Genomic DNA, 19591 nt, shown 5'->3' with positions numbered 1-19591 from the left:
TTTTCTGAGTAGAGTAGGACAATGGTTTTAAGGAAGTGCTACTTCACACTGTATCAAAGGCACATACTGAAAGCATGGCATTACTGATAATGCTGAACTTGATCCTCTGGCTGACCCTTGCCAGGTTTCTCCACTATGTGAAGCCACATTAAAAGAATGGGAAGTTACTAGATGCATCCTTCAGAGCAGAGTATGTACACAGATCCTTCTACTTAAAGCACTGCTTAGCCTCTACCCACGGCCACACAATCCTGAAAACCAGAAACCTAATATCCTTCCTCCAAAGCCCAGTCCACATGTTCCCTCTTCACTGTGAAGCTTCCTCTAAGGAAGAAAGCAATGCTTTAAGGTAGATATACATTTAATAACAGTACCTCAGCCCACATCTGACTCTCAGGTGGACTGAAGTTCCCAGTGTGCAAACACTATGCCTCACACAGCTTGGTACACCTATAGCTAGGATACAGTAAATCCCAAGTACCCAATAAGTGCTTATAAACTCAATTAACTAGATGCCAATAGAAGTAAACCATTTTTGATAATATCTCAATAAAAGAAAGGATAACACCAAACAGCTAAGGTCCAAAATATGTCAGTAAATCTACAACAGTGCTAATCCTCTCTGTTAATATACAGTTCCACTCTGTTGTAGCTAGGCAAGGCACTAGAAAAAAAGATCATTGCATTCAATGAGTGAGAGCTACTGTGACAGATAAAATGTATTTCAGGTCAACAGGCACATAAATGTCAAATGAAGTAGGTCACATGAGCCTCTAAGGGAATGAGGAATCAGGTGCACACCCCCTACCTTTAGGATGTGCCATTAAAACCTGACAGTACATCATTCTCATACTTGACCTCTGCAAGTGTGGGGCAAAGGCTGACATGGGGTAACTGTGTTGGATGTATTCAGTGTTCTTTCTTATATACAGCAGGGAAATTAACTAAGAGATGGTCCTTGGTAAAAATATCAGGAATAGCACTGTGCCTCTGAAATAAATATTTAGGGGACTTCTAGAACTTTGCTGTGACAACTCTGTTGATGTATATGCCTTTAGTATTTATAATATGTACTTTCACAAAAACAACTAAATTCACTAAAATTCCAAGACTGTATAAAATTGCGTTCCTGTGACTATTCAGGGTAAAAATAGGCAACAGCCCTAAACTAATGTGAAACTGATATTAAGCACTAGCACACCAATCACCAAAAGAAAAGAAAACAAAATCACAATATAATAGACAACTCTGTGTCAGCACCTGGACAGTTCCTGGCACACAACAGTGATCAATAAATATTTGATGAATTAATAGAGAAAAAAAGAAGAGGAATAAAGAAAAAGGTAAAAGAAAACTAAGCAAGGAAGCTGGGCATGGTGGTGCTTGGGAGGCAAAGGCAGGTGGATCTCTGAGTTCGAGGCCAGCCTGGCCTACAGACAGTTTCTGGACAGCCAGGGCTATACAGAGAAATTCTGTCTCAAAACAACACACAGGAAAAGAAGGGTAATAATAGGGTGGATGAGACAGATCAAATGTGCTTTGTGTGTAAACTTGGTGACTTGAGTTCCAGCCCCAGGAACCTGTAAGGAAATGGACTACATGAAGTTGAACTCTGACCTCCACAGGTGTAATGTGTGGCATGTATGCACACATCATGCAATAATAACGATAGCTTTGAAAGTCAAAAAGTAGTAAGACAGCAATGATGGAAAGTACACATTTACATAATTTAAGAATTATCTGCCGGGCAGTGGTGGCGCACGCCTTTAATCCCAGCACTTGGGAGGCAGAGGCAGGCAGATTTCTGAGTTCGAGGCCAGCTTGGTCTACAGAGTGAGTTCCAGGACAGCCAGGACTACACAGAGAAAAACCCTGTCTCGAAAAACCAAAAAAAAAAAAAAAAATCTATGATTTACCTACTGTGGATTTTGGAACCCACTGCCAACTTCATCTCTTTCTGGCAGAAAAAAAAAATCAGAATCTACAGTTCCCAACTCTGGACAAATACATAATCTCTAATCCTCTCTGAATGTAAGCATCTCTCTCCAGGAAAAAGCCTGGAAAATATTACACCGTTCTAGAGATTCTCTTCATGAGGAATATGCTCCAAGAAGCTGTCCTTCCCCAGGCCACTCTAAGGCATCTTTGTTTTCTATTTAACAGTCTCTCAGTATCTTGTAAATGGCAGCATGCTTGGTTTTAATATTCTTAATATCTGCTCTGTAGTTGTTTTTTTTTTTTAAAGATTTATTTTATGTATGTGAGTACACTGTCTCTGTCTTCAGACACACCAGAAGAGGGCATTGGATCCCATTACAGATGGCTGTGAGCCACCATGTGGTTGCTGGGAATTGAATTCATGACCTCTGGAAAAGCAGTCAGTGCTCTTAACCTCCAGCCCCTGTTCTGTAGTTTCAACTCTAAACCTTTTCCTTCAAGAGGAAATCTTGTTATTCATGTTCTCAATTATGCAGTTCATTTTCTAGATCAGTGATTCCATCTTCAAGACAATATAAAGTGTTGGGCCCCATTTTGGCCCTGGTTTGGGCCTTGAGGACAAATCCAAGCCTGGCTTGAGTTTTGAGACCTGTCTCAGTCACTTCCATACAGGGGTGACTCAAGAAGACCCCTTTGGCCCTGCCTCTGCCCCGCTGCTGCTGATGTAGAGCTTTGCCATTGGCCCTGTCAGTCACTCCATACCTTCTGTCACCCTTCCCTGCCCCCTATGTCATCTCACCCCACCAAAACTCCTCCTCCCTATGCTCTGAGTTTATATAAGCAAGAGGCTGATACATTAAAGTTGAGTTCCTGCTTCAACAAGACTCCCGGCCTGGTGTGTTTCTTTTGGACCTTAGACACTCACCATTCTGCTCAGCCCCGGAGAGACCTGGCTGGACTGGAACCTCTCTCCTCTCACCTGGACCTGCCAGCAAGGAGCCGACAACAAAGAAAAGCTGACACTCTCTTTCCTCTAAATATCTTCTTCCCTAACCCCTCACTCCTGCCAAGTAGGAACAGGAACTGGCCTGAGCTCAGATACCATGGCACACTGGTTCTTAGCTTCCATCAAGCTTGCAAATCTAAAGCCCATTTTATATTTCTACTCTGATCCTTTCAATCATTCTTTTCTTCTTTTCTCAAGCAAGCACACAGCCTTCTCCAATCTTTAAAAAAAAAAACGCTTTTGAGCTGGGTGGTGGCGGCAGCAGCAGCGTACATCTTTAATCCCAACACTCAGGCAGAAGAGGCCAGCCTGGTCTATAGAGCAAGTTCCAGGACAGCTGGGGCTACATAAGGAGACCCTGTAAAAACAGGAGCTGGAGAAATGGTTCAGCGGTTAGAAGCACTGTCTGTGACTGCAGTTCGAGGAGATCCATGGCACCAGATACACACATGGTACATGTGTATATGCATGAAGGCAAAATACTCATACAAATAAAATAAACCTTTTTTTTAAAAAAGAAACAAAAATATACAAAGCTTTTAAACAGTTTTATTAGAGGAATTCTTATGTATGTATAAAATAAATGTGAACAAACCTCTACATAGCCATCACCAGGCTTCAACAGTTGTCCAGAATCTGTTCCTTTGTCTCATCTATACTTCAACTCATCCATCCCCATATTCAATGACTATTACTTCATAATTCTAGTGGATATAATTGATCTGTGTCTATCTGTAATTTTTATTATTATAAATTACAGCATCCTATCAAACACAGAGCATCTCCAGCAAAACCATCTCTCATAGGTTTTCTCATGTCTTGTCCCTTTAATAAGTCATTTGCTGTTGTTTTAATAGATGGGTTCTTGTTAGGCTGTCCTCAACTTCTGGACTCAAGTTATCAGCATCTTCGATACTAAGATTACAGGCTGGGACTGAAGGCATCTTCCACAGTGATTTGCCCACCACTATTTTTGTTTGTTCTCTGAGACAAGGTCTTGCTATGTAGCTGAGATTGATATGGAATTTCTATATAGTCCAGGCTAGTTCAAACTTGCAATCCTACTTCAGCCTCCTAAGTGCTAGAATTACGGGTATAAACCACCATACTAGCTTTTATTACTTCTTTAAAAAGATGTATATATTTGGTAGGGTGCTTGCCCAGCATAAAGGAAGCTCTCAGTTTGATCTCCAGTACCCCATAAACTGAATGTGTCTATAATCCCAGCACTTCATTGGTTTGGAGAAAGGAGAATTGTTTGTGTGTGTGTGTATGTGTGTGTGTCTGTCTGTCTGTCTGTCTGTCTGTCCCTTGTGTTTGCATGGCAAGAACTTAGCCAACTGAGCTATCTCCCTTTTTCTGGAAATTCCTCTGCTGATTTGTAATGCAAAAGGACCTCAAGCCCTCCTAAGGTGGAATCAGTTAACTTTAAAGCACACTTCAGAAAGACACTTGTCTTTCCTGTCTCCAACACTATTACAGGAACATGGGCTTCCCTCTCACCTGACAGCTGCAATTCAGGGTTCCAATCCCTCTCCTATCTGTCTCCAACAGTCTCCAGATGGTAAGGCTGATCGCTCAAACACTCATATATTTTGTTCTTCCCAGAGAAAACAGCTGCAAATGGCTGCCCAGGTCACAGAGCAGGTCCACGTGTGGCCTTTGAGGAGCCCAGGCTCTACGCCCTTCTCTAATCTGCTATCACACTCGGCCACCTGGGCATCTGATGGTTCCTGGAACAGGCGGGGGCTCTTAGCCCTTTCTTCTGTCTAGAACACTGCTTTCCTCACTTTTCACGTAGCTGGCCTCCTGGTCTTTAGCTAGTATCTATCTCAGAGGCCTTCTTCCACCATCCCAGCTCTTCTTCCTAGTCACCTTTTTTTTTTTTTTTTTAATTTTTTTATTGGATGTTTTATTTACATTTCATATTCTAGTCACCTTTTAATCTATGTATTATTTCCTGTTCTTCACAGAACTCACAGTGGTATACAATTAATACCTTTATATTTATTTGTCTTTCTTTAAAATGTGACCATTCAGAGAATAACTACTCTCTGTTATATAACCTTATAACATATGATTAAGAATTACTTATTGAGGGCTGGAGAGATAGATGGCTCAGTCACAAGAGTACTCATTTGCAGAGAACACAGGACTGGTTCCCAGCACTGACATGATGGTTCACAACCATCCATAACTCCAGTTCCAGGAGGTTCCACACCCTCTTCTGACATACTGATGTACCATGTACAGTAGGGGTGCACATACATACATGCAAAACATTAAAAAAATTATTATTTAAAAAAAGAAAGACTTAGCTCAAAACCACATTTTACAGAAAATATTCCACTTATCCTCCAAACTGGTTTTATATTCACAGATATCCAAAATTAAGTTAAGATAGTATTGTGATAAAGTTCTACATTAACAAAAATCATTACAAATATAAGATTTCATATAAAAAAAGTAAGATAGAAAAGATAAAATTTTTGAATTAAAAAGACTGCTAACAATAAAGTTAAAGTCTAATTCCTCTTTTTGAGGCAAGGACTTGCTATGTAGGCCTGGATGGATTGCTATTTATTTGATAGCCAAGGCTGGCCTCAAATTCAAGGAAATCCTCCTGGCTCAGTGTCCCAAGTAGATTAAAAGTATGTGCTGTTGTGCCCAGCTGTATTCTATCATTTTTAGTCTGATTTTGAACTAATATGTCATTAAGTAACTAAAAATCAAGAAAGCCAATGTTTCATTCCATCCCACAAAACAAAGTTTGCCTTATATACTTCTTGTTTGTTTCAAACTTTCACAAGTATATACAGTTTTCATAATATAATTTACAATACACTGCTAGCATTCTAAGAATGATTCAACCACTTCACAGCCTCTTAGGAGGCCGAGGCTTTAGGATCACAAACTCAAGGCTTGCTGGGCTGCCAAGCAAGTCCATGGACAGCCAGGTGACTCAGCCAGAGCCTGTCTCAAAATAAAAATTTAAAAAGGGGTAAGAGTATAGCTCAGACATAGAGAATTTGTCAACCATAAGCCAGGCCTTGGGTTTAATCTACACACACACACACACACACACACACACACACACACACACATTTACTTTTAAGTTATCATGTAGCATGATGAAGAAGAATACTGGGAAGAAAAATCTCATCAGTCTAGTTTCTAAAATTTACCTACAACAGAACACCCACTCAGTCCATCCACTGCCACTGCTGCTCAACTTCTACTCCAGCTGTTGCTCTGCTGAGCAATGTACTGACCTGGGAGCTGCTTTCCTCCTCTACTTCTCCCTCATTGGTTTGCATCGGAACAGACTCTGTGCAAAACTCTGCAGATACACACAAACACTGCCTGGGAAGCAAAAAGAGAAGACACATTTAAGGACTTCAAGGCAAAAGTTTATTTTTTCAAATACGCAGATGAAAATGTCATAGATATCCTGGATGAAGCAATGACTTTAACTAGATGGACCTCTCAGTGTGCATGTATGTATCGTATGTAAGACATCTGAGAAGAGGAAAAGGAGGGAGAGCTGGAGCGGGAAGCTTCTCCATCTTGGAGGAGAGCTGGAAAGGTTCAAGGTACTGGGGTATTAAATAGCTTTACATTTCTCAACCCATTTGTTTGCATAGGTGATAATGGAACTAACTCTGTAATGACTCTTACAGTAGACACCTGCCAAAAAGGATGCCAATGAGCAAAGATGTGAACCATAGAAAGTCTCACTTGGAATTGACTGCATTTCTTGGGTTATAACTATGTTTAACATCCTTGGCTTTTGTAACAGGTTGTTTGAATAGGTATGGTACCCACAGATTCATGTGTTTGAATGCCTTGCCCATAGGTAATGGCACTATTAGGAGAAGTGGCCTTGTTAGAGGAAATATAACACTGTGGAAGTCTTAAATGCTCAAGCTACATTCAGTGTGAAACATGTCCAGTCTTCTCACTGTCTTCAGATCAAGACATAGAACTCTTGGCTCTGCCTGTGTGCTGCCATACTTCCTGTCATGATGATAATGGAATGAACCTCTGAAATTGTAACCCAGCCCAAATTAAATGTTTTCTTTTATAAGAGTTGCCTTGGTCATAGTATCTCTTCACAGTAATAAAACCAAAACTAAGACAGTAACTGAGGTACTTTAATTACTAAGTATACTTTTAAGGAAAATATGTCAAAGAAACTAAATGTCATCTCATTTATTTTTACACAAATTGGCTATTTATAGAATAATACAATAAAAGTAGCAATGTTTCCTCTAATAATAAGATCTGAGACCAGTGACACTGTTTCCAAGACTGACACCTGAGATCAATTCTTGGAACCTACATGGTGGAAGGACAATTCTCCAAAATTGCACTCTGACCTCCACACACATATCATGTAGTATGTACACACAATCAACCAATAAATATGAAAAAATAGTTAAAGAGTATGCATCAAGAAGTCTATTAAAATGTCATATATTAAGAAGGCTGGAAGTGCCAGGTATGGTGGCAAACGCCTTTAATCTTAGCACTTAGAAGGTAAAGACAGGAGAATTTGGCTTGCATAGTGACTTCCAGGACAGCCAGGGCTATATAGAGAATACTTGCCTGGTATACACAATTTACCCTGGGTTCCATGATCAGCACTGAAAAAAAACAAAAAACAGTGCTAAACGCTAAAACCTAGAATTTTTAACAAAGTTTTATCTAAATATTTTTATGCACCTGTTTTGCCTGTGTGCATGTGTGCACATGTGCCTAGTGCCTTCCGAGCTCAGAGAGGGTGTCAGATCTTCTGAAAATATAGTTATTTATGAATGTTATAAGCTGCTATGCATGCACTGGGAATGGAACCTGGGACCCCTGTAAGAGCAGTAAGTGGTCTTAACTACTGAATCTGGCTCAAGCCCCTCAAAGCTAATTTTTTAAAATTTCCTTTTGACACTTTTTATTTTTGTAATTTTTCTCAAAACTCTCTCATTCATCCTGGCCCCATTCCTTCTTTATTTGTCTTTTATCTTTTAACCTAGATTTCCCAAAAGAGAAAATATATGCAGTATCTGTCTTAAAAATCTAGCTTATATTTTAATAACTTCAAATATATAATTATTAAAAAATAATTAGTCAAACCAACTGAAAGGAACTGCTATGAGACCATTACAGTGGATACTACAAGTGACCACCACACTGACCACAGCAGTGGCCACTACAACTGAGGATCACAGTGAACACGATCTATTACCACAGCAGCCACAGCAGTGACCACTATGGCTGCCCACATCAATGGTCAACACAGTGATCATCACAACTACAGTTGTTAGAACTACAACTAACCATCACAGGGAGCATTAAGATTGACCATCACAGTGAACAATACAAGTGACTACCACAGTTATGACAGTGACCACTACAGTTGATCACACCAACGGTCACCACAGTGAACACCTGACTAACAGTGAATACTACATATGGCCAACGCAGTAACCACAATAGTTACCATCATGACTGACTGTTTTAGTTAGTGTTTTATTGCTGTGAAGAGACACCATGATCACGGCAACTCTTATAAAGGAAAACATTTAATTGGGGCTGGCTTACAGTTCAGCGGTTGAGTCCATTATTGTCATGGCAGGAAGTATGGCAGTACGGAGGCAGACATGGTGCTGGAGAAGTGTCTGAGAGTTCTACATCGGGACCCACAGGCAGCAGGAAGAGACAATAAGCCACTAGGCCTGGCTTGAGCTTCTGAAACCTCAATACCTATCCCCTAGTGATACATTTCCTCCAACAAGGCCATACTTACTCCAACAAGACCATACCTCCAATAATGCCAACATCATGAGTCTATGGGGGCCATTTTCAGACTACCTGACCATCACAGCAAACACTACAAGTGACTACCACAGTGACCACTATGACTGACCCTCAAACACTACAGCTGACTACCATAATGTCCATGATAGTGACCACCAGTGCCTACTATGACTAACCACCACAGTGGACACTACAAGTGTCCATGACCATTACCATTATGGATGGCCATCACAGTGGACAGTACAGCTGACCAGTACAGTGACCACGATGTAATAGCTAAAGAGATGCTCATAATACATGGTTATGTGCAAAGAAACTCTTTAGGAATGTACCCAGGACTGGAGATCTGCTCTGGTGCAGGCTTCTCTATAGCCAAGCCATAAAATCTGAGGCCAAGAAGGGACTTCTACATTTCCATAGGTTATGTGGCATAGGGTAACAAAATATCTACCGTGCTCACTAATAAAGTTTTTAAGAAACAAATGTATATTTATGTAATGAGAAATGTAAAATTGGCATAATTGTATTTATAAATCTCTATTCACTGAGGCCCAGATGAATGAACACTGTTCAATCTCTCTGCGCTCACAAGTGAAATAAGCTTCTTGGGGTTGGTCATATACTTCACTTTTTAAAGCAATTATGCACAAATAAAACTGTTCTTTCTATGAAAATTAAGTTGGTGGGTCTGGGGATGCAGATCAGTTGGTACAGTGCTTGCTTTGGATTTTTGAGGCCCTGCATTTGCTCCCCAGTACCTTATAAAATTAGATGTGGTACACACACCTATAATCCAAGCTCTTGAAAGATTGAGGCAGGAAGATACTTTAAATTTGAAGACAACAAAGGACACAGAGTGAGGCCCTGCCTCGAAAGCAAAAGAAAGAGAAAGAGAGAGAGACACACACACACACCCCGACAACACTGGAAATATTTAATAATCTGTCCAGAAAGATGTGCTTCCTATGTAGTGTCTCTCTCTTGAAGTGCAGATCACATTCACAGGCCATGAGTCACTGGCACACTTCAGAGCTTCCTCCTGCTCCCAGGCCTCTGTGCTCACAGATGATACTGTTACTCCCCATCAGCTCTAGGTTCCTGCTTCTGCCACAAGGACTCTATCTCTGGTCTCTCCTTTAGAAAATATTTAACATGTATGGTATTTTGCTTCTGTATGTCTGTTCACCATGTATGTGCCTGGTGCCCAAGGAAGCCAGAATAGTCTATTAGATTCCCTTGACTTAGAATTAGATGGTTGTCAGCTGCCATGTAGGTACTGAAAATTAAACCTTGGCGCTCTGGAAGGAGCAACACAGGCTCTTAACTGCTGAGATCTCCCTTCAGCCCCATCTATGAGGTATTATCTTTACCTATTTAAATAAAAGATTTCTTTTATTTTATGTGTATAAACGTTTTGCCTGAATGCATGTATATGTACCATATGTGTGCCAGTTGTATCCCCTGGAAATGGGGTTACAGATGGCTGTGAGCTATCATGTGGGTCCTGGGACTCAAACATGTGTCCTTTGCATGAACAAATGCTTTTAACCCTAAGCCACCTCTCCAGTCAGTTCCTGGCCTCTTTTATCTGCTGGCCTCTGACTCAGCTAACAGTGATGCTCTTTGACAGCAGACAGGAAGACCAGCAGTGGCTAGTCTATGACACTTGTTCTTATCAGGTAAACTTCTTAAGGTACTAGCTTACCTTTAGATTCTCCTACTTGACCCTCTTTTTTGTTACTAAACATCTTGTTTTAGTCTGAGTTGCTTGACTCTATCAGTTCTTCCTTCCGTCAATCACCCCTCTTCCCCTTCAGTAATTCCTCTTCCCTGTCCCCAGAAAAAAACACTTATCTGTCTTATGACCTTCCTACTATTCTCTACCTTCGAGGCTTTAACTCCATCTTTTGCCTCTATACTCACTTCTAAGTCCATTGTTTCTTCACAAGTTCTTACCCATCCATGTCCCAATTGAGTCTGACTTCTTGTTAGAGCAGAAATGGTTAAAGCTGACCAACGGAGTACACTGACCCACCCAGTGACTGGCAACAACAAACCTACTGTTACTAAGCATGAAGGGGCAAGGAGCAGTAGCAAACCTACAGAGATAGCTGTGGCTATAACCAGAGTCAATCACTAATGCTGTATTTATGTGTGAACTTGAGAAAATTACTGCTTTTCTCAGGCTTGATGTCCCAAAGGAAACTTAGGAAGAATAATTTTTTCTGAGGACTAATGTCAATCATTAATATTGATGGCCCATATGGAAGCCCCTCTACTCTGAGGCTTTCCTACAGGCTCACATTCTCAGTTACCTCTTGGCCCTTCCCCTGTTACTATGCACCTGAGAAGAAGGCTTCTTCATCTTTCATCTCCGTCACTTCTAGCTGCCCCAGAGAAGGTAAGGGCAGCTTGCCTGAGAGCTCAGAAACACAAGGCACATGGCACTCTTCAAGCTGCCCAGGAAGCAGGCATTCTCCTTGGTTCCTCATAAATGTGGGACATCTTCACAATTCCCCACAGAAGGTAAAGACAGTTGAGTTCTGGTTGTTTGTTTTTTAAATTATGTAGCTGAGCCTGGTCTTGAACTCCTGATCATCTTGCCTTCACCTCCCAAGTGCTGGGACTACACGAATACACTAACACACCTACCAAGTCTGGGGAGTTCTGAGGTCTAGTGCTGAGAAATTCACTGCTCTGTACATAGGTTTAATAACAGAAGCATCACCATGGCATCTTGGATGGTATCCTCTTTTATCTCATTTTCTAGCAGGAGAAAGAGTGCCATTTCTGTGCCTCAACAATACTAACCTCTGGTGTACTGATCTGAATTTTTTAAAATATTTTTATTTTTTGTCTGGTGTCCTCAGAGGTCAGGAAAGGGCATTAGAGACTTGGGGACTGGAACTGCAGATGTAATAAGTTGCCATGTGAGTGCTGGAAATCAAGCCTGGGTCCTCTACAAGAACAACGAATGTTTTTAACCACTGAGCAACTTCTCAACCCTGAGACTAAATCTTGATAAAACAACATAAAGTAAAATTTTTAGAACATTTTACATTTGGAATTTTGGAGGCTTATATTACAAGTGTGGCTTTAGAGAGGGACAAGGTGTTTTCTTGTACATTAGACCAAAGCTGTATACTAGCTTTTAGCTACTGAGCCTTATAAACTATAGGCCACCCAGCATTTTGACCTCAGCAGTGACTGTAGTTATGGCAACTTTGTCGTTAGGTAAGTGGCTGTTTCTATAGAGACAAGGCTGCATGCACTAGGCTCAGAAGCCTTAGCAAAAGCTTAGGGTTTGCAGGTCTCACCAAGAATACGCCACAGCTTGTTACAGCGGTTGGTGGTACTGAAAGCTCGTGTATACTAAATGTCAGCTGTGCAAGCAGCCTCACACACACTGACCACTCTGGCCAGGCAAGCCAATGCCAGCTGTGCTGGCCTCAGCAAAGACAACAGGGCTTTAGCAGGCTTGGGTGTCTGCAGTGTACAGACTGCTGCTTGACCTTGAATTATGCCTGCCCAGCTTTTCCTAAGCCAGCATGGCTGAAGCAAAGATTAGATGGTAAAGAGACTCCTTTACACAGGCTTTTTAGATATCAGAAAGAGGGACAACTATTAGCTGTCTATAAGCTACAAGGCAGCTAAACTTCAACCAGCACATGCATTACAAAGCCAGTGAAAGTCTAAGTTTAAATTGTTTGCACTAGAAATATGTAGGTGTTTCAAAGAGAAAATAAGTATTAAGAGGTTTCTGACTGTGCCTAGTGAAAGAAAGGAAGGGTCTACTGGCAGACCCAGACCTACTGCTTAAGACTAGTACACTGAAAGACAAAAGGGCATGCTACAGAAAGAAAGGCCCTCTCCCAACACTCTTGACGTGTTTCCTTCCTCCGACACTGTGACAATGCTTTACTATTAGGGACATAAATCCCTGACAGGGTGAAGGGCTTATCTGATTAGCGTGTCTAGAAGAGACTCAACCTGGACTCACACAATTCAGCTCCTCTGCTGTGCCTTTACCTCAATGATACCCATTCTGCTCTGCTCTTACCTCAGACAAGGGCTGCCATCTCAATATATTTGTTAGGTCCTAGAGTTCATAATAAAAGCTTACTTGCCCCCAGATATAAGCCAGCTCTCTAGAGTCAAATATATTCATAATAGAAGGAAATTTTTGATCCCTACTTGTCTCACCCCTTTGTCCTATGTCTCTGTTAGTTCAGGACTTGGTAGTCAGAGTATTATTTATTTATGGAGTCCTTTTCCCCACATTCCACTACCTCAGTATTAGAAGCAAACTTTTCTTCACTGACCTTGTTTCGTCCCATATATGTCCTCTTCTGCAAGTCACTCAGACAAGCTTCCCTATTCTTTCCACATAACATGCTAGTAACTCTCTGCACATCCCCAGGCCATACCTGTTACAGTTTAGATCTTACATGCCCCCCAAGGCAGTAAGAAGCCCGTCCCCAGAGACTGACCTAGAAGGTGTTCAGGCCTATACATCTCTGGGTCTTTGAGAACAGGCTCTTGGACAGGAATGAGGGATGCTGGTTTCTTCCTTCTTTTACTAACACAAGGTAAACAGTTTTGTTCTGACAGGCACTATTGCCACAATATACTGCCATACTCAGAAGCCATGGGCTTACACCTAGGAAACCCTCAATCAAAACAAATCGTTTTTCTTTATGTGTTAATTACCTGTGTATGTGTATGGTGGCACACAGCTGACAACACCCCATGAGAAACCCCTGCATTTACCCTCATCTTTTTCTTCTGCTATTCACTCAATTTTATTTCTAAGACTAGCCTTTGACTTTCCCACTGGTGTGTCTACTTACTGGGAGCCATCTGTAACCTGTTTTCCTCTTTGCCCTCTATTCTCTCTCAACTTTTGTTGTTCCCATGGAGGTAATTGTAGTGGTTTTAAATGTGTTTCCTTTAGTTGGATGTAGTAGTGCACACCCTGAATCACAGTTATCAGAAGGCAGAGGTAGACCAATGTCTGTGAGTTCCAGGCCAGCCTGGTCTACATAGTTAGTTCCAGGGCATCTAGAGCTTCACAGTATGAGACCCTGCCTCAAAACCTAAAACCAAAACCAAAGAAAAACACAAGTGCTTCCTTTTCAGTCTTGACAAGCTACGGAGTGCAGCTCAAAAGTAAAGTGTGTGCTTAGTACTCAATCTCCAGAATCCAAACAAACCCTGCCCCTAAAAAATCTGCACACCAGGCTGGAGAGATGGCTCAGTGGTTAGGAGTGCATAGTTCTCTTGCAGAGAACCTGAGTTTGACTCCCAGCACTGGAACTGTGTGACTGACAGCTACCTGTAACTCCAGCTGCAGGCAATCTTATACCTACTGTGTACTGTATGTGTACTCACATACATATACCCACATACTGGCACACAAACATACTCATAATTAAAAATAAAATAATAAAAATAAGTCTTTAGAAAAAATCTATCTGTAAACCTTAATGAGGTTGTTTCAAAATATGGCTTACAATCATTTTAAAGGATTTATTTACTTAAGATTCAGCTTTACTGTCATTTTGACAAAAAAAGAGTAACAGGCAATACTTAAGTACACAGTGAACTAAAGGTGTTACTTGGGGACTGTGGAAGACTGTGTAAGATGTCAGTGCTAGAAAAGTGATGAAAAAGTCAATATACAAATTCACTTAAAGCTAGGCGGTAGTGGTATGCCTTTAATCCCAGCACTTGGGAGGCAGGTGGATCTCAGTGAGTTTGAAGCTAGCCTGGTCTACAAAGCAAGTTCCAGGACAGCCAGAGCTGTACACTGAAACTCTGTCTCAAAAAAAAACCAAACCAAACCAAACCATACAAAAATCACTGGAAGGGGTAACCAGAGATAGCACAGCTTCTCTAAGTCATATGGTGTTTGTTTGACTGGTTTCAGCAGAATATTCTACCATTTGTCTTACATTTGGATAGTCTTAACCCGGTACTATGCTCAGCACTAAAGGACAACAACTTGGTAACTGTTAATTACTATGTGAATAAGATCAGTCACATTCTGTAAATTTCCTCTATACAACAGAAATAACGCTGGAGTTTTCAAGGCCTTCTAGGCTCCAGCCCTTGCTCTCTCCAGCCCTACCCATTTGCTTTCATTGTTCCTAGCATATTGAACTACTTCCTGCTTCACCAATATGCCAGACTGGTTCAGGCTTCTGCATTTCTGTTCATCTTCTTCCCTCTGTCTCTCTCTCCTGTGGTGCCACTCTAAGGTACACACTACCTCTCACTCAAAGGTCAGCGAGTGTAAAGTATTCCCTGACCCATCTCCAAGTAGAAGAGATTGTTTCCTCAGTGGGGCCTGTCTGAATTCCATTATGAACCTTTAACATTTTTCTGGATTTATTTGCTCACAGAGATTCTCTATATAACAGGGATGTTCCTGAACCTTGATATCAGATATTAGATCTTATTAATCGCCGTATTCAGTCTACTGAAAACTGTGCACCTGCAGCAGGGCATAGTGGCATACACCTTTATTAATCCCAGCACTTGGGAGGCAGAGGCAGGTGGATCTCTAAATTCAAGGACAGCCCAGACTACAGAGAGAGTTACAGGTCAGCCAGGGTTACACAGAGAAGCCCCATCTTGAAAAACAAACAAAACAAAACAACAACAAAAATATGCACCAGTCATATGATGGATATTCAATGAGTTTCTGTGTAGAAATGAATGAATTAACCAATTGAAGTGCTTTTTATGAAAAATGAAATGTATGGGGCTAGAAATAGGGCTCAGCAGTTAAGAGCACCCATGTGGCAACTCACAACCAGCTGGAACTAGTTCCAGAGGAACAGATGCCCTCTTCCAGGCCTTGTGGACACAAAGCACACACATTCCAAATTTACAAGCAAAACCCCAACACATATAGAATAAAAATAGTTTTAAAATGTTGTTTCCTAGCTCTGATGTGCTACTGTTCAGGAGGGAGCTGTAGATAATGACAATGCACTGTATTTTTACAAACTTGACGGGGCCACAAAGATGGCTCAGAAGGTAAGATGGCCCACTGCTCTTGCAGAAGACAGGAGGTAAGTTCCCAACTCCCACGTGCAGTTCACAGCACTTGTCACTCCAGCACTTGTCTAGCTATGAGCATCTGCGCTAACGTTATATACCCCTCTCTCACACAATTAAAAACAAATCTAAAAAGAAAAAGCTAGAGAAAGATTACCATGTTTTCATGATGACAATTAGAACTGTTTGAGGAAACAGGTTTGCTTATCTCAACTTAAACATCACACAATGCTTATATGCCTCAAAACAGCACATGTACCCTTGTAAGTATGTAAGATTTTCCTATTTTTATATATCTGTTTTAAAAAACTCTTCGAAGTTTTTAAGAAGCCTCAGAGTTTGCAGACAAGACTGTAGATGCTGAACAGCACTAGTGTAAAACAGTGGATGACTAGTAGTGCAGTAACAGCAGGGCTTTTCAATTTGGATGGGAAAGATCCCACAGAGGAACCAGGAGGAAGGCCAGCAGGAAAGCTAAAGCAGCAGAATGTCTCTTCTATCGTCTAAACGCTGACAGAAGAAAACAGCAGCAACCAAGACACAAAACCAGAACAAACCACTGCTTATCTAGAAAACAACAACAAAAGGTCTTACAGAAGAGTTGGGCAATGTTGCTGGTACCGAGTTTGTCTAGCAGGAGGAAAGCCTTGAGTTTGATGCCAGCACCACCAAAGAAAAGCCAACTGAAGACACGACTTACAGAAAAGGATTCCCCATCTGTAAAAGAACGCAGACTCAGATTGAAATTACGTTTTGAAGGTTTCTATAGGCCCCAAGATGTCAGGAGTAGGCTCAGTAGAGTGACTGTTAAATCTCTTTTAGAAAGCAAATGTGGGCTGGAGCAGTAAGAACTGCTCACTTAAGTCTGCAATTGCTAATCCTAATGACTAACTTCTTACTACAGGATAAGGCATCCAGTATCCATATCACTACAAATGCCAGTGCATTTTGTGAGTCTGTCTGAGTGTGGTGTTGGGGCTTGAACCCACACATCAGGCACTGTAGGCAAGCACTCTGCAACTGAGCTATATCTCCCCGTCTTGACACCAGTATATTTTAAAGAAAACAGCTAAGTAAGAATGCAAAAAGCTGATGTTATGGCCATATTTTGTCTTCTGAAAGGATGCAGAAAACCTGGGGCTGGAAAGGTAGCTTAGTTAACAGCATTTGTTGTTCTTACAGAGGACGTAGGTTCAGTTCTCAGTGCCCACATGGCAGCTAACAACCATCTGTAACTCCAGTTCCAGAGGATTCAACACACTCCATGGGTACTACATACATATACACAGACATGTATGCAGGTAAAAAACACCCATATACATGATATAAAAATAAATTGCCAGATGTGATAATGTGCGTCTTTAATCTGAGCACTTGGGAGGCAGAAGTAAACAGATCTTTGTAAGTTTGAGGCCAGCCCAGTCTACATAGTTGAGTTCTAAGACAGCCAGGGTTATGTAAAGAGATCTCGCCTCAAAGAAACCATAAATTTAAAAAATTAAATAAATCTTTTAATTCTGAATTTATATATATATATATATATATATATATATATATATATATATATATACACATATATAATATATATATTAATGTTTATTTATTTGTTTGTCTCTCTGTATGAGTGTCTGCCTACATGTTCATCTGTGCACATTTGTGCCTAGTGCCAGAGAAGACCAAAAGAGGGCATCAGGTCCATTGTACTAGAGTTACAGACAGTTGTGAGCTACAGCGTGGGTACAAGGAATCAAAGGCAGGTCATCTGGAAGAGCAGCCAGCACTGTTAATCGGTGATCCATCTCTCTAGCCTCTAAATAAATCTTTTTTAAAAGAGGAATTCAAGAAAGAAGCCCTCCCATACACTCTCCCTCTTTTTAAGATGAAGACTCCTGATTTACTGCCAATTTTAAAAACTTACCTCTGACAGTATCCTGGGGAAACTGAGACGATCAGTCTAGGTTACATTCAGTGCAAAAAGCCAAAACCCTGAAGAGAAAAAAAATCACAATGAGCCATAGAGATGATGTAAGATGCCAGAAGAAGCGGCAGAACAGGCAGCAGATGGTTTCATCTGAATCCACTCTTTCTTTCATTTGGAGTTGGTGGGCCAGTAGCCTAACTCAGCAAACATCTTCCTCAAGGGCTTCTTTAAAGTTAAATGAAGTACGAGTAAAATCCACATATAATGCAAGGTGCCAAAGACCCATTCAATAAAGGCCAGGTTGTAATAAAAAATGTACAGCAAAGGCTGGGATAAAGCTCTCCAGTGCAGCACTTGCCTATGTGTGAGGCCCTGGGTTCCATCCTAACAACACATGAAAACACAACAGTCTCTGAAGTGACATTAAAATCTATATTCAATCTTTATGCCTTTCTTTTCAAACAAACTGATTTTTTAATTATTATCATTGTTGTTTGCATGATGTGTTTGTGTGAACCAGTACAAGTATGCAACAAGATGGTAAGAGGACAACTTTCAGAAGTCAGCTCTCTCCTTCCACCTGGATGTGGGATCCAGATTAAACTCAGGTGGTTAGGCAAGCACCCTTATGTACTGAGCATCTCACTGGCCACAGTATCTCCCATATGAACCACAACAATGACTAGCATGGGATCATAACCCCAAGAGTTCAATAGTGACATATGTACCTTGGCAGCAACCAATAGCCCTCTAATTGATTTCAAGGCCTGCTCAACCTGGTACTGGAATCTTAAGCTATTACGTGGAGCTAGTGAGGTCATGAATCTTGGAGGAGAATCTACAACCACCACTTTACTAAACACACATAATCCCTAAGAATGTTCTAAGTATCTGTCCTTATAGGTAAGTGTACCTATAATCTCTAACTATGTTCTAAGTATATGTCCTTATAGGTAAGTGTACCTCTCACCCCTCATCAAAGAAACTTCTCTTTGCAACTCATGGAAATCATTATTAAAAAAAAAAATTAAAAGCCTTCAATCCCAGCACTGGGGGGGGGGCAGAGGCAGACAGATCTTTGTGGCCAGCTTGGTCTACAAACTGAGTTCAGGATAGTCAGAGCTCTGTTACATAGAGAAACCACGTCTGGGGGGTTAGGGGAGGAGGAGTAAGGAGGAAAATACAATCAAAATACAGAGAGCAAGAAAGCATATAATGCCCATTCCCAACTGACATAGCTACAATACAATTCTTATACCTAAGCTCAGGGCTCATTTGGAAGAGGGGCCAGAAAAATTAATTGCTTCTCCTTAGAAATTTAGTAAGACTATACTCCTTAAGTCTCAGCAACATGGATGCCTACACAAGATCTGCACAATTATGACACCAACGGTCGTACTAACAGGGAATGGGGAAAGCATGTAGACCTCAACCCTACAAATGCTATGAGCAACCGAGGAATGCTCAGAGTAGGAGAAATGATCTTTCCCTAGGAAGAGCCCCATATAATACCCTGAAAGTAAACAGCCCTGAAACCATATACATATATAGCTTGAGCAAAATGTACTTACATATTCAGGAACATACACACACACCAATAATTAAAGATAAGCCATGAACTGAGAAACAATGGGGGAGGGGTGTGTGTTATGCATAGAAAAGATTAAGAGGAAAAAAGAAAAGGTGGGAAGTGATGCAATTATATTATAATTTCAAAGAATAGATTTTAAAAAGATACTGTTTCTCTATGTAGCCAGGCTGGCCAAGAATTCACAATCCTCGCTTCAGTTTCCCAAGTGCTAGGACTACAGGCATGCCACAATACAAACAAATCTTTACTATTTCTT

The 19591-nt window shown here is 41.0% G+C and overlaps 1 protein-coding gene across 4 annotated transcripts in view; it reads right to left on the bottom strand.

Annotated features, from left to right (window-relative positions):
* Tnrc6b (trinucleotide repeat containing adaptor 6B) overlaps window positions 1-19591 on the bottom strand; it is a 206444-nt gene that overhangs the window by 149665 nt on the left and 37188 nt on the right. For 2 of the 4 annotated variants that reach the window (XM_028789977.1, XM_028789980.1), the window contains exons 2-3: window positions 17742-17809; window positions 6217-6307 (exon numbers count right to left, since the gene is read on the bottom strand). In XM_028789977.1, coding sequence (XP_028645810.1) covers window positions 6217-6261 — 45 coding nt within the window. In that variant the 5' untranslated portion in view covers window positions 6262-6307; window positions 17742-17809. Of the gene's footprint in view, window positions 1-6216; window positions 6308-16417; window positions 16497-17741; window positions 17810-19591 lie in introns of those variants that run through there. The other 2 variants (XM_028789978.1, XM_028789979.1) reach the window with 2 other exon arrangements.

This window comes from Grammomys surdaster, unplaced genomic scaffold (genome assembly GCF_004785775.1).
Source record: "Grammomys surdaster isolate TR1022 unplaced genomic scaffold, NIH_TR_1.0 125852, whole genome shotgun sequence".
In the NCBI taxonomy this organism is placed as follows: Eukaryota; Metazoa; Chordata; class Mammalia; order Rodentia; family Muridae; genus Grammomys; species Grammomys surdaster.
This window is presented reverse-complemented; position numbering and strand designations above follow the sequence as displayed.